The 14,814-nt window shown below is 42.4% G+C and overlaps 1 protein-coding gene across 4 annotated transcripts in view; it reads right to left on the bottom strand.

The window, feature by feature from the left end:
* Positions 1-14,814, bottom strand: part of TRAF7 (TNF receptor associated factor 7) — a 1,047,901-nt gene that overhangs the window by 882,203 nt on the left and 150,884 nt on the right. For all 4 annotated transcript variants that reach the window (XM_044089204.1, XM_044089203.1, XM_044089206.1 and 1 more), the window contains exon 2: positions 10,847-10,956. In XM_044089204.1, coding sequence (XP_043945139.1) covers positions 10,847-10,921 — 75 coding nt within the window. In that variant the 5' untranslated portion in view covers positions 10,922-10,956. The remainder of the gene's footprint in view (positions 1-10,846; positions 10,957-14,814) is intronic.

The raw sequence follows: 14,814 nt of genomic DNA, 5'->3' as shown, positions 1-14,814 counted from the left end.
TGTTAGGTAAGCCATTTGAGAGGCTGTGTCTAATTTGGCTCCTAAGAAGATTATTTGCTGGGATGGCTGAAGTCTTGACTTTTGGAAGTTGACTGTGTATCCCAGAGCTTGAAATAATCGTATGACATAGTCCAAGTTTTTTGTCAACATCAATTTCTCGTCCGCTTGAATGAGGCAGTCGTCCAGGTACGGGTAAATTTGGATCCCCTGGAGCCTGCAATGAGCAATTACTGAAGCCAGGCATTTTGTAAATACTCTGGGCGCAGTAGATAAGCCAAATGGCAATGCTGAGAATTGATAATGCTCTGGCCCTGAAAGAAATCTGAGGTATCTTCTGCAGCTGTGTCTGATAGGGACATGCAGGTATGCCTCCTTGAGGTCCAGAGTAATCAGCCAAGACCACTTGCCCAGCATGGGAAGGAGTTGCTGTAGAGTCAGCATTTTGAACTTTGGTACTATGAGAAAGGTGTTTAATGTGGACAAATCCAGTATTGGTCTCCATTGAGATTCTTTTCTTGGAACAAGGAACAGTCTTGAGTAAAACCCCTGGCCTTGTTCTTGTTGTGGAACTCTTTCTATTGCTTTCATCCGAGTCAGCAGAGAGATTTGCTTGATAGCCTCTGCCCTCTGGTTTTGTGGTAGGTTTGGCATGCCTTGTTTTCTTGGTAAGGTATGAAAGTGGAACCTGTAACCTCGGTCTATAATGTCCAAAATCCATTTGTCCTTTGTCAGTCTGTGCCAATTGTCTGCAAACAGAGATAATTTCCCGCCCAAGGGAGCCTCTATTTGTTCCCTGGTAGGCGGAAGTAGAGGAAAGTCATTGAGATTGTGATTGTGGGGCAGGTGAAACCCCTGTGTCACTTCTTTGGTTTGCTGGCTGCCATTGACGTCCCCTGTAAGGACCTCTGTATTGTCCTCTTCCTCGGCCACGTCTGTTTTTACCCCTTTGAAACTTTTCAGGATTAGGAAAGGACCAGTTTTTTGAAGGCCAATTCCTACTGAATCTGGGGGGGTTGAACCTGGAGGAAATCTTTCACCATCTGAACTGATTTTGCTTTTTCCTCGATGGACTTTAACACATCCTTAGCATTAGCACCAAAAAGCTTGTTCTTTTCCAAAGGTGCATCCAGAAGTTTTGCCTTTACATGATCTGGTAGAGGTTGATCTTTTAACCATGCATGTCTACGAATGACTGCCCCTGTCATAGCTGCCCTACATGAAGCTTCCAGTGCATCATATCCACACTGCAGGAAGTGATTGCTTACTTGCTGAGAGTTATGTACAGCTTCCTGCAAAGACTTCCTGTCTAAAGGATCAGGAGAGGCCAATGTTTTCTGTAAATCTTCTAACAGGAAATCCTGATATTGTAACATATGAAAAAGCAATTCAAAGCTCTCATAGATAAAGTAGTGGAGGTGTAAACCTTTTACCCCATCTCTCTAATGACCTAGCTTCCCTGTTGGAGGGCAAAGGATTTTAGAGGCGGAAGCTGAAACACCTTTAGGTCCCTGGGAAATAGTTTCCAAATCAGCAGTATGGGCCCTGAATAAATGGGAATGTGTTTCAGGGACCCTGTAATACCTGTCTGGCTTGGCTGGAGCAGGAGGGAGAGAGTCAGGGGTAACACTAGAGTCAGAATATAAATCATCCAAAACATCAAGCACAGGAGGAATAGCTAAGGGCCTGTGCTGGGGCTTTTTAAGGAAAGTCCGAAGGCGCTTTCTGGAATCAGAATATTCCTGGCCTTGCCACTTGAAATGTTCCCTCATGGTATGCAGAACTTCCCCAAAAGAAATATCCTCAGGAGGAGAGGCCGAGGGGATGGAATCCTCTGCATCCGAGTCCTCATAGGTCTGGAAGAGCTCTTCCTGGCCATCAGAGTGGACAGAGTCCTCAGAATCTTTATCTGAAGGAATAGGGTCAGAGGGTTCAACCCTGGGCCTTTTATCCGGAGGAGGCTGGGATCCTCTCTCAGGATGGGCCTGTGAACCTCTAATCATAGCAATTAAGTCAGCAGCCGTAGTCATAATTTGTGTCTCTGGAGTAGGCTGAGGTAAGGCTTTAGCAGAAAGATGCTTGGTCTTGCTGGCCGCCTTAGCCCTAGTGTAGGCCTTAATAGACATGGCCATAGGAGGCCTGGCAGCTCCACGTGCAGGAGTGACCTTATCTACAGCAATGGTCTCGGGCATTTCCTCGGTTTCGGTATCCGGAGGAAAATCAATAACTGGCGTCGGAGTGATATCCGGAATCGGGGTCGTCGGTAATGCGGTGTCTTCGGTTCGGAGCGGTGGAAAAACAGTCTCAGGGGGAACCGGAGCACTCGCGGTAGGTTTTGGCGTAGAGTCGGTGGTAGAAGCGGGCCGAGGATGTCGGTCCCGGTCTTTTCGTTTCTTGGGAGTTTGCGATGTCGGAAGATCCGACGGCATGGTATAAGCAAATTTTTCGCCGAAAAAATCTTCAGCGAACTCCGCCCGGCGCCTGAGAGTGCGCTTGTTGAAGCGAGCACAGGCTACACAGGCCGAGACGTCGTGGTCTGGGCCAAGGCAAGGAAGACAGTAAGAGTGGAAATCCTTATGAGGTATTTGTTTACCACAAGAAAGACAATTGTTAACTTTTTCAGTAATTTCTGACATCGGCTGAGGCAAGAAAAGGTCCCCAACGGGGTACTTAGCTTTTTTGATGACTCTGGAATTGAAGAATACAGGAGCTGACCGACCGGCACTTGCGAACTGCTTCTGCTTCGGGCACCGCGCGGCAAGAAAGACTGAAGAAAATGGCGCCGGCTGATGCTTATGTACTCCAGCCGCTCTGACGTCAGAGAGAAATGCGACATCAGCCGACGTCGGACCCAGACTTTGGAATCCGGCCAACCAAGGGCTGCCTGAGGCAGGACAACCCATATGTTATGACTGCAGTTGCATTCTTGAAGGACATCATCACTTCCACTACTAATCCATCGGTCATTGTAATGCAGGAGATCCAATCAGGTATATGGCCTATTCTCAGGGAGCATCCAAAATGTTATTTACATGGACTGGGCATAAATTTTGGTCAGAATATTGGGGGGGGGGACTTCCTTTTCTATTAGGGAGGCAGATGTTATAACAATGGACAATGCTTCAATGTTGTAGCAACAAGGAATGAATGATGCTCAATACATGGAAACTGCTATGACACTATCTGATGCTGAAAGGGGGGGAATATAAAGATGCATTAACAGGAAATAATATTAATTTGCCTGACCTTATGGGTAAGAAAGAAATTCTGGTGCAGTTTACTCTACATGAATTCCCAGTGTTTTATAAATAAAATATCAAAGTAGTACATTGTGCAATTCCAAGGTCAGCAGAAAGTAAACAATCTCTATATCCAGAAGCTACAGGTACTTGATGGGAGCTATAGATGGCAGTAGTAGCTTTGCAGCTATCAGGCTGGATTAAGGCAAATGGGAAAAGGAATTTCCACATCCAGACATTTATTTTTGGAAGGGCTATTAGAACATACAAAATGGTAATGTGGTGCAGATCCCTGACAGTAAGTTTGTTGGAAAAGACTGCACATCCTGTCTCACCATTTTACCCCAGGGATATGCTTAATCTATTTCATGTGTCATTAAAAAACCTATTTACATACAAGCTTCTGGAAATAACAGCTTTTGGAAACATGTTCAGCATACTTCACTCAAGTATTTAAGGAGGAAGTATGGAAAGATATTATTTTGGTCCCAGTTTGCACACAGACATCCCACCAGAAATGTTTTACCAAGAATGTGTAAGTTAAGTCTGACATAACCTTTTGTCTAACATGCCAGAAAGCAATGCTGGAACATTCAGAAACATTAACAGACTCTGGGCTCAGACCTGGAAAGGGAGAATCTGGATGCATAGGATGAATGATAAACTGCAGCATTTATCAGATGAGTTTTCTTGGAGGAGGAGACAATGGGGGTGTCTTCTTTGATAGGCTAGATGTGGAGGCCACATTTTATTGCTCTGCCTGTCCTGCTGAAGTGTATGGACTGTGCACAAACATGGGAACCACCAACTGGTGTGTATCCTCTATAATATTCCAGTTATATGTAGAAGAACGTCACGTATACATTCGCTTGTCCTTAGTGCAGTCACAAGAGGGGAACACAGAAGAGACCCAGGATGACTGGTAGACGGAATGGATGGAACAACCCAAGAACAGAAAGGGAACATCGGACTATGACCGATGCTGGATAAGATACTGAGGAGTTAGTCACTTTGGTGTCTGAAAAAAATGGAATTTTTTTTATCTGAACCTCAGGACGATTCTCAATAGCTGGCAGGTGTGGAAAGTCTTGGAATAACTAAGCAGACCGTAGTCATGTGCAAGTCTTCAGTGTGGTTTCTCTACATAAATCTTTGGTAATATATGACAATGTGAGGAAAGTTAGACATAGTGAATGACTGGCAAGAAGAAATCAGTAAGGTTCATTTATTACTTTGTTATTTGTATTGGTCAAAATGGTAAAAGCACTGATCTCCATGGACCTTTTTCAGACTCATTTCAGGGAGTTCTGTCTGGCTATGTGACTTACTTAGAGTCGCAATTAAACAAATGGAGGCAGAGGGAATCAATGTCCACCTTTTTCAGTAGTAACATCATAATTTGATAGGTTCATAGTTATATACTAGGCTAATGGCCACCAGGGCCTTTACAAGTCTAGCAATGCAATCCAACCCAGTTGTGTACCTGTAAATTATGGGTGTTTATTAGAAGGAGGTATGTTAGTTAGCATGGGTGTTTATTAGGAGGAGGTATGTTAGTTAGGACATTTCTAGAAGTTATGTGGGGAGGGGGCTATGTTAGCTTGAGCATCACTGTCTACCTCTGTCCATCAGAGACAAAGGTGCCAGACCCGGGATGAGTTTCTGATTTCTCATCCATTAGTCAAGGTCACACTTAAAGGTTAAATATGGACTCTGCTTTACACGGATAGAAAGCCTGCTCCACGGCATGGGGATCCTCTGTGACACACATCTGTCTTGCCAGCATATCTTATTTATGTCACAAGCAAAATTTAAATACTTGGATCTAGTAGTTCGGATGCTGCTCATTTTGCAGATGTGAAAAAGGTCCAACAGAGCTGGATCCGAGGATGTCTTGTATGCCAGGTATAGAGTACCTCTCTGTAACCTGCAGAAGACAGAGTATAGAGACAGTCTTAAGGTAATGTACAAGACAAGGTTTTTGTACCCTACATTCTCCAGGTAAGGAACCCTTGTGGGTATTCTAACTGTTGCATATGTTTGGTCAAGTACATGCCAAAAGGGGCATTATACTCAATGATGGGTCTGACAAGGGCCAAATAAAGTGCCACTATGGCTTCTCTTGACATGGATGCCTTGCCCTTACTAATAAGTTGTATGACATAGAATGTTTTTCTTATGGCCTTGGCCACATGTTGGTCAAAGGCCAGATTACTGTGTACATGTGTTCCCAGATCTCAGACTAATGGGTCAGTAATTAGCCTGGGTCGCAGTTTTTCCAAAAAGCACTATAATGCATTTTTTGGTATTGAGTATTAGTCCATGACTTTGGCACCAGTCATTTGTATGCATTACATAAATAAATAAATAAACTTCATGCCTCATAAGAGGTAAAAAGGAAGAGATGCATCTACTTCTAGTACTAATGGACATGGATGCAGTCTGACTTACTAAATGCAAATTCCAAAGTTCATTTTATTTACACTGTTTAATGACATTTCAATAACTTGGAAACTAACACTGCAGTATTCTTAACTACATGGGAGAATGCCAAAGCTCAAGAGGAAACTAGGGAGGAGGAAGGGGCAGAGATTTCCTTAAAAAAACATGAAGAACTGAACTAGCAAAACCAGCCCTAGCTCTAGAGATACCATCCAACTTGTAGTGCTTGGTAAAGGTAAGCACAGAAGTCCAGGTAACTGCTTCAAGAATAGAATTAGTATCCAAGTCTTTGAAAAAAGCACCAGAAAAAGTCACAGCTCTAGTAGAATGACCCTTAAATGAAATATGAAGGTTATTGCCATGAAAAGTGTAACAAAAGGAAATAGCCTTAGAAATCCAAGAATGAATAGTCTGCTTGAATACAGCAAGCCCCAAAGATCTAGGATGAAAAGAAACAAATAAATGATCAGATTTTCTGATAGTTTATTTGGATATGACCAAGGCTAAATTGCCTATGCTTGTCCAAAGTACTGAGCACCCTCTCACTGTCAGTTTGCAGAGAAGGGAAAAAAGTAGGCAGATGAAATAGACTGATTAAGAGATAGTTCATTAACCATCTTTAGCATAAAAGAAGGGTTAGTGCGCAAGGACACGCTTTCCTTATGAAAAGTCAAAAAAGGAGGACAAGCCTTAAGGGCTTGCAACTTGGGCACCTTGTCTGGCAAAAGTAAGCAACAGTCTTCCAGGAACAATGTTGCAAGGAAGCTGAAGCAGGAGGCTCAAAAGGAGCCAGAGTCAACTTCTCCAAAACAAAATTAAGATCACAGGGAAAAGGAACGGGCTACCTAGGAGATCTAATATTAAGGACACCTTTAAGAAATTGTTTCACATCAAATCTAGCAGCTAAAGGAAAGGAAAAAGGTAGACAAGCAGAGACAGCTGATAGGTGGGGCTTAATAGAAGAATAGGCCAAACCAGCATTGAGCAACTCACACAAATAAGGCAGAACCAAAGGAGCATCCAAAGCATGTGGGTCCAGGTTACAAGAGAGACAGCAAAAAGAAAACTTCTTCCATTTGGATACATAGAACTTCCTGTTCATAGGTTTCCTAGCCTCTTGCAGGACGTGCAGCACATCCTCAGCTAAAAGGTGTCTATGAGGAATCAAAATCCTCTCCCCCACAGTGTCAGCTGAAGCACAGACAGGTGGGGATAGATAAGAGATCCCTTGTCTTGTGTGATTAGATCCACCCTGTGATGTAACTTGTGATGACTGTCCCTGGCTAGATGCAGAAGAAGAAGGAAGCAGAGTCACCAACAAGATTTTGGGAGCATCCTTTTGAATTTTGAACAGGACTTTCAGATTGAGAGGAAGGGGAGGGAATGCACAAAGAAGCAACCCCTTCCAAGAGGATGAGAGGGTATCCACCTTCCATACCAGAGGACCTAAGGCTCTGGTACAAAACAGAGGAAACTGTCTGTTCAGAGGGGAGGCAAAAAGATCCACGTGAGGAGTACCCCACTGATGGATAATGTCCAGAAACACATCCCTGTGAAGCATCCATTAGTGGGACTGAGTTATGGACCTGCTCACATCAACTGCCACAATGTGCTGACTGGAAGGGATATATACTGCCTGAAGAGTCACTTGACACTTGACAGCAAGATCCCATACCAGAAGAGCCAACCAGCAAAGAAGATTAGATCTCATTCCTCCCTGTTTGTTGATATACCACATCACTGTGGTATTGTTTGTGAGTACCTTGAGAGGCCCGGGAGAAGAGAGAGACTGAAAAGCCTGAAGAGCCAGCAGAAGAACCCTCATCTGTTTGATGTGCTCACTCTTCTGACAAGGCGACCACACCCCCTGTACCTTTAGGGAGCCAACCCCCCCCCCCCTCATGTCTAAGGCATCTGTCAGCAATTCCTGAGAGGGAAGACTGGGATGAAAAGGGACCCCTGGATTCAGAGACAACTGCTGAATCCAGAGAATTTCCTGTCTGAGGCAAGGAAAAAGAGGAACTACAAATTTTAGAGGATGAGCATGTTGAAGCCACACTTCAGAAACCACTGAAACTTTCTCATATGAAGCTTGGTCAGAGGGAGCATCAAAATGGTGGATGCCTTGAAAACCCAGGACTCTCAGAAACTCCCTGGTGGTAATGGAAGCCAGAGGAAAAAGAGTGTGAAAGAAAGAAATGAAAGTTAAGGCCTTTGGAGGGGGCAGTGATGCAAGCATTGCCACTGTCTGAATCCTGCAACCCAGAAAAACATGATCCAGAGAAGGAGTCAGAAGACTTTTTGAAATTTATAGAGAATCCCAAACTCTTAAGAAGGGATATGGCAAAATGAAGATTTTGCAAAAGGGTCTCTGGAGAGAACGCCTGAATCAACAGTTCACGTAAGGAAATATTTGGATTCCCTGAGGTCTGCAAAAGGCAATTACAGGAGCAAGGCATTTGGTGAGCACCCCTGGGGCAGTAGAAAGGCCAAAGGGCAAAGCAGAGAACTGAAAATGCCAAGAAGTAACACAGAAATGCAAAAAATTCCTGAAAAGAGGATGGATCAAAACATGGAGATAAGCATCCTTGAGATCTAGAAACACCATATAGGCCTGAGGAAGCAAGAGAGAAAACAGAATCTGAAAGGAAAGTACCTTTAGAAAACTGTTTAGATGAGAGAAGTCTAGAATAGGTCTCCAAGTGCCCTCTTTTCTGGGCACTAGAAACAGTTGGTAGTAGAACCAATTCCCCTTTGGGGCACAGGCACCTCTTGAATAGTACCTTGAGAAAAGAAATCTTGAAGAACCTCTGGTAGAAATGGAAGATCTTCCAGATAAGGCTGAGGAATGCCCATAAATGGAGGACAGGATTTCTACACCATGAAATACCCTTAACAAATGATCGACAGAACCCAAGAATCCTAAGTGATCTGAAGCCAAACTGGAAGAGAAAGAGAAATGTGCTTGGGAAAGGATGGATAGTTCATGCAAGGCCTTACCATTATCCTGAAGGGACTTAACCAAACCAGCAGCAATTTCACAAACAAAAGTTTAGAATCCAGGGGAGCATCCATCAACTTAGCTTTAATATCATCAGGTAGAGGTTGAAGCCTAAGCCAAGAATACCTCCTTATAACTGATCCAAAAACAGCAGCCCTTGAAGAGGTATCCGCAAAATCATAACTACATTTAATAGAATAACAAACGACTTGAGAGGACGTACATAGCAAGGAAAGAACAGAAGTTTTACCCTCAGAGTTTGGAAAATCAAAAATAAGTTAACAGGCCTGAGAAAGGAGAGGCAACACATACCTAGACATATGGGTCTGATAATTGATAGCCCAAAAAATTAGGGTAGCAGAAGTGTAAACCTTTTTGCCCAGCCTCAACATATAGTTCTGCTATCCTTGTCAGAAGGCAATAACTTGGGCAAAGGAAGCAACTGAGATGGCTTATCAGAGGTTACAGACACTACCAAGGGGTCAGCAGCAGGACATTTATATAAAAAGAACAATCCTCAGGAACCCTATAAAACCTATCAAGTTTCTTGACAGCAGGGCGAGAGAACCAATCATCTGACAGGCATTGGAGAAAGCATCCAGTAAAGCAGACAAGACAGGAGGAGAAGCCGCAGGTTTAGGAGAGTCCAACTGCAACAACTCATACTACCTTTTATGGATATAAGAGACCCAAGTACTATTCCACTTAAAAAAATCCATCATCCTAGAGAGTGTGTCCCACAGGAAATTTCCTCCAAAGGAACATCAGGACTAATAGATTCCTCCTCCTCTGACCCACAGTCCAAAGAAGGAGGAATTTGAGTAGAATAACTTAGAGATTTGTTGGCAAAATCCAACTCATCCTCCGAAGAATCCTGGTCTCTAGGTCTTTTAAGAGGAGTAGAGGACCAAGGAGGAGCAGGAACCCATACGGAGGCTATAAGGACATTAACGCAGAAAATACCCCTGAGTAAAAGCCTTCCACTCACTTTGTGAATCCCTAGAAGCAGAAGAAACATGTTTAATTCTTTTGTTTCTCTTTTAAGGGAATGTCCTGAGAAGGCTCAGATCCAGGACAACAGTCGAGAACCATAGTAGGAACTTCTTCCCCAAATAGAAACTGAGGAACTCCCCTAGGTGTCTCAGAAAAAAAACAACCATGATTCACTCTGAACATTTGAGATGGACACCTGTAAATCCTATTCAGACTTGCTGCCAGCTGGATCCTCACTGGCCTCCAACATGGTAGAGACAGAGAAATCGGACAGCAGTGCCGGGTGAGCCTCCAGGTTCATAATAACCTCAAGAGAAACACCTGACAGAGGCTGGACAGCTGAAGACTCCGATCATACCTTCTTCCCTAACAGCTGACCCTCAGAGCAGGAGATTCCTTCCACAGTATCTTTAGTGAGTAGCCTAAGATGCTGTTTCTCAAAATACAAGGAAATAAAAGAAAGTCTACTGCAAGGGTTTTTGGAACAAACGCCTGACACATAGAATAAGATATATGGTCATGAGAAGCACCTAAGCAAAAAAGACATTTATCGTGTGGCAGTGTCTCTCACACTGGCATTTACCCTTCCTGGATGACATTAATCTCAAGGAACACAAAAAATAAGAAAAAACAAAATCCCCAACAGGGCATTTATCTTGTAAAAACAACAAACAGGCATAGGAAGTCTCTGGAGAATGAAAATGTGTTCAACTGGCAGAAAACGGATGCAGGTAAACAGACCCACAGTGTAAAAGACACATTCAGACTGGTGGCAAAGAAGTTCTGTTTTTGGTAAGCCTGAACGTCACCTTTATACCCTACATTACACAGGATGCATATGGGGACGTTCAGCATACCTTTAAATTCAGAAGTCTTTGGAAAACTGGCCGGATGTCAGGTTTTTGCAGCAGGTAAGAATACTGCAGCAGTGAATGTAAGGACATAAAATAAACTCTCAGTAAGCTGCTTTCAGTGCTCCATATATAAGTTGAGATACCACACACACAATCACAATCACACACACACACACACAATCACACAGTACATGTAATAGTTGCATAAATGCATCACATGCATCTGATAGTTAAGTGCCAAGTAAGAAGTTATCACAATCAAGGAGAAGACCAAGCAATACAATCTTATTTCTGAAAATACAACAAATGCAAATCTTTACCCCGTTTAAGTTTTCTGCAGCAGTTGTTGATCCACCAGAATAACGGTTGTAGCGGGCACTCTTGTTGGCACTCATAGTCTACATCACTGGTTATTTTTTTGAAGGTATTTCTGGAGGAAAAAAAAAAAGGAGTCGTTAGTTCACCAAAGATATGTATATTTTCTGTTAGCACTGAGTAACAAGCACTTTCTTCATTCTTACAGAAAAATGGCAGCTAGGGAATCGGGATTACGATACACTTCATCTTACCATTTAAGCTTAAAAGTTCACTCTGCCATCCACAACTAAGATACATCTACTAAACACATTCTCAGATCCTTAAAGTTTTAGATTCTACCCCTTGCTCTTGGTATGGTGTTGAGTGTCACCCACTTCCCAGCTTCTTCCAATTCTCTCTAGCCATGGTGACCAGAGTAACATTATACAAAATCGCCCTTCATGCGCATTTCTGTCATATCACATTTCTTTTTCCCTTTCCTCTGGCAGGACGTGCTGAAATTATTTAACCTGTCTTTGCCAAACTTCAGGACTCCCTGACTTCTCCCCATTACCCTCTTCTGAAACATTTCTAAAAAGGAACAGTCTCCGTGACAACGCATTGTGCTGGCAGTCGGCAAAAACATAAATGGTAACTGAGAAACCTGCAGAAGGCAATGCTCATTTAGTCAACAAGTTTCGATTCTGTGCAAAAAAAAGGTGTGCACAGACAGAAATTTTATTTTATTTGCATTTGTTAACCAGGTGGGTGATCTGGTCTGAAAGCTAAACAAGTTATAGAAACGAGTAAGATATGACACAGTGCAAAAAAATTATTGGCATTAGTCACTGTATTATAAGTTATTGTATACTTAAGTAATGAAATAACAATGGGACAAAGGACAGCTGTGTGCTGATAGTTGACAAGACACCCTGACCCCATGTAAAAATGGACAAAAGGGGTTGATGATTATAATGACTATTCCTAGTAAAGTACTGTAGGGGTCAGGGTACTGGGACCAGAACTCTTTAGTTTGTCTTAGATGTACTTGAGAGAATACAGTACAGTATTAACATCTCTTCTGATGAGGCTAAGATGGTTGTGAAACTGGAGGAGGAGGGAGACCCTAGGAAAACAATTTTGAAAGACTTATCCAGGGGCAGAAAGGCAGCAGCTGAGGCTCAATGCAGACAAATTCAAAGTACTGTAAATTTATGCTGCAACAGATCTTGTACAAATCATCACCTGAGAGGAGCAGAATTTATAAGCATAGAGAAGGAAAAGGATTTAGGGGTGTTGATCACACTGGCCTGGACTAACGGAGATTGGCAAGTGAGTAGTGGCAGCCGCAAAAAGAATGCTGGAGGGCTTCCCCTTGAGTAAAGAAAAAATGTTCCTGAGCTACTGAGCCATTAGTTTTTGTCAAGCTGCACTGTGAATAGGCAGCTCTGAAGGCCACACAAGAAGACTGACAGGCTGTTGGAAGAGGTCCAGGGAAAGCTAAGACAGTAGTACTTGGGGTAGCTGGGAAAGGATATGATGAGAACTGAAGGCCATGGAGCTCATCTGAGCAGGACCACAAAATTGCACGGTATGGGTGTACAGGGTCAAGATCAAGAGAGAGAGAAGGGGGCTCAGGCAGCAGACTGTAGGGAGTGACTACTCCCTGGATCTGTACAAGCTGTTCTGGACAGATGTAGCTGTGCACCAATATTACGGACTACCAGAATAGACAGTGAAGAGGAAATGCACCACGGCATTCAACAAGACACAGGAACAGATGGAGGAAGAAGGAAAGTATGGGATATCTGGTAGGATGCCAAATGCACTTAACTGACAGGGCAGGCAAGACAAGACTATCCTCTTGTTCCACTGGGCAAACATAATGGAAAATATTGGTAATATCCAGGTATAATTGTTCATGAACACATTTCTGAAAACTGTGCACGGTTCCTGCTTTTTCATTATAAAACTATTCAGAAAGAATATAGCCTGTTCAATTAAAAACCAACTGGATAATTACAGAATGTATGGGTCCAGATGACACAGCTCTCTCTCCTGCAAACACAGTTGATTATAATAATCTCAAAAGTCATTAAACTTCAAAGCAAGTTACAATACAATTGGAGTTTAAGTTCCACTTAGTCATCTGGGCCCAACCAATTGGCATTCTATTCTATTTCATATATTTGTTTACTGGGTAAGCCCAACAGATCTAAATGTCCCTTTCAGGGGTGACCCTGGAACACTGTCTACACAGGGTCACACAGTAGGCAAATGGTGGTGGAATGAATCAAACCCTTTACCTTTTTCTGCAGAAAGCTGCTGAGTTACAGCACACAGCCTTAATCCTTAGTGCTAAATGTCAATTTGGTCCACATTGGATTGATTGAATACCATTCAAAACAAATATGGATGACAAAATCTTGACTGTATATTTTAAGCACTCAAAAAAGACAGAATGTATTTTAGTACTTCAAGCACGTGCTTTCTCTACAACAGACAGCAGTCTGATGTCATACGCCAATGGATCTACAGACGAAATCATAAAAACTACATTTGTATAGTATATTCAGTCTTTTCTCTAAGTGCATTGACAGTAACTAGAACATATCCTTTCTGGCGCTAAAGGTCTAGTTGTGGAACACTTGAGCAAAGGCAGCTTTATCAATAACAATGGTGCACTTGAAGAAGATTTAGCATTTTTGCCTAAAAGTGTCCTTAGAGATACTTTTATACCCCAAGCAGACTCCAAAGAATTTTTCCTCAGGTAGATGGCAAATGTTAGAGGTGTAATGGGGAAGAAAGAGGTACCTGGGAACATATGCTCAAGAGTACGAGGAATTGGCATTATTTAAAAAAAAAAATTCCCTGTCGAGTACTCTGCCAGGAATACTGGGTGAGAAAATTAGTGTAACTAAGGAAATAATTATTTTTTTGAGCTGGGATACAGGATCTGAATTGTCTAGACATAGTAAGGCCTTGAAAAGTTTAATTTCGGTAGCTTCCAAAAAATGCAGTTACTAGAAAATGGAAATCAAAATCTAAACCAACTATACATGAAGTAGTGAATATTTCAACAAAGATAAAAGAACAGGAAGTTAGATCCTTAGAAAAGGGCATCAGTAAATTGCAGAGAAAAAATAAAAACAGAAATTGTGGGAACAACAAATGCAGAAAAATGTTTTGAAGGAGGAATGAGGTTTAAGGGAAGGCAGGAATCAAACAATTTTCATAATGTTGCTTTGATTATATCACATATAACAACAACATATGTGATAATGTTTGTACACAAACTTGTTTAGATTACTTTTATATAAACGTAGCTTTGGCTAAGTCATAAGTGACATTTCAAGAAAGATGATTAAAAAATATAATAGTGCACTTGGAACATATTCATTTCTCAAAGACAAGGCACTAGGAGAGAACATTTTGCTAACTTACTATAAAGATATTAACATTCTGGGCAATGCCATTCATAGATTATAAGCACCAAATAACTGGGAATAGCTCTGCTGTCTACCATCTCTCTATCACCTGTACACCCCTAGCAACTCACTGATGATATCCGCTACTTAACATAACTTCACACATACCCAGACAAAACATGAAAAAAAAACTGGATGGCATGCAACAGAAAGTAACCACTGTCACTAGGAACCCACAGAACAACAAAAAAATTATTTAAACTGTTTCCTCCCCTATCAGTGTTAACTACATTCATGTTGGTCTTTCAGCTTTTCCGAGTTAGGGGTCGCCACAGCGGAACTCCGGTCTGCTAATGATTGGCAGTAGATTTTTGCGAACGCCGAGGTGCCAGCTCAACATTCAACCTTCAACGAAGGTACCCCCATTTACGCATGTCTTTCGAACGCCCATCCAAACGCGGGGAGGACATGCAGACTCCACACAGAAGGCACTCCCCGCACTCCAGCCTAGAATCGAACGGGAGAACCTCTTGTTGTGAGGCAACAATGCTACCGCTGCACCA

This window comes from Protopterus annectens, chromosome 12.part0 (genome assembly GCF_019279795.1).
Source record: "Protopterus annectens isolate FY-2018-M chromosome 12.part0, PAN1.0, whole genome shotgun sequence".
NCBI lineage: Eukaryota > Metazoa > Chordata > Ceratodontiformes > Protopteridae > Protopterus > Protopterus annectens.
This window is presented reverse-complemented; position numbering and strand designations above follow the sequence as displayed.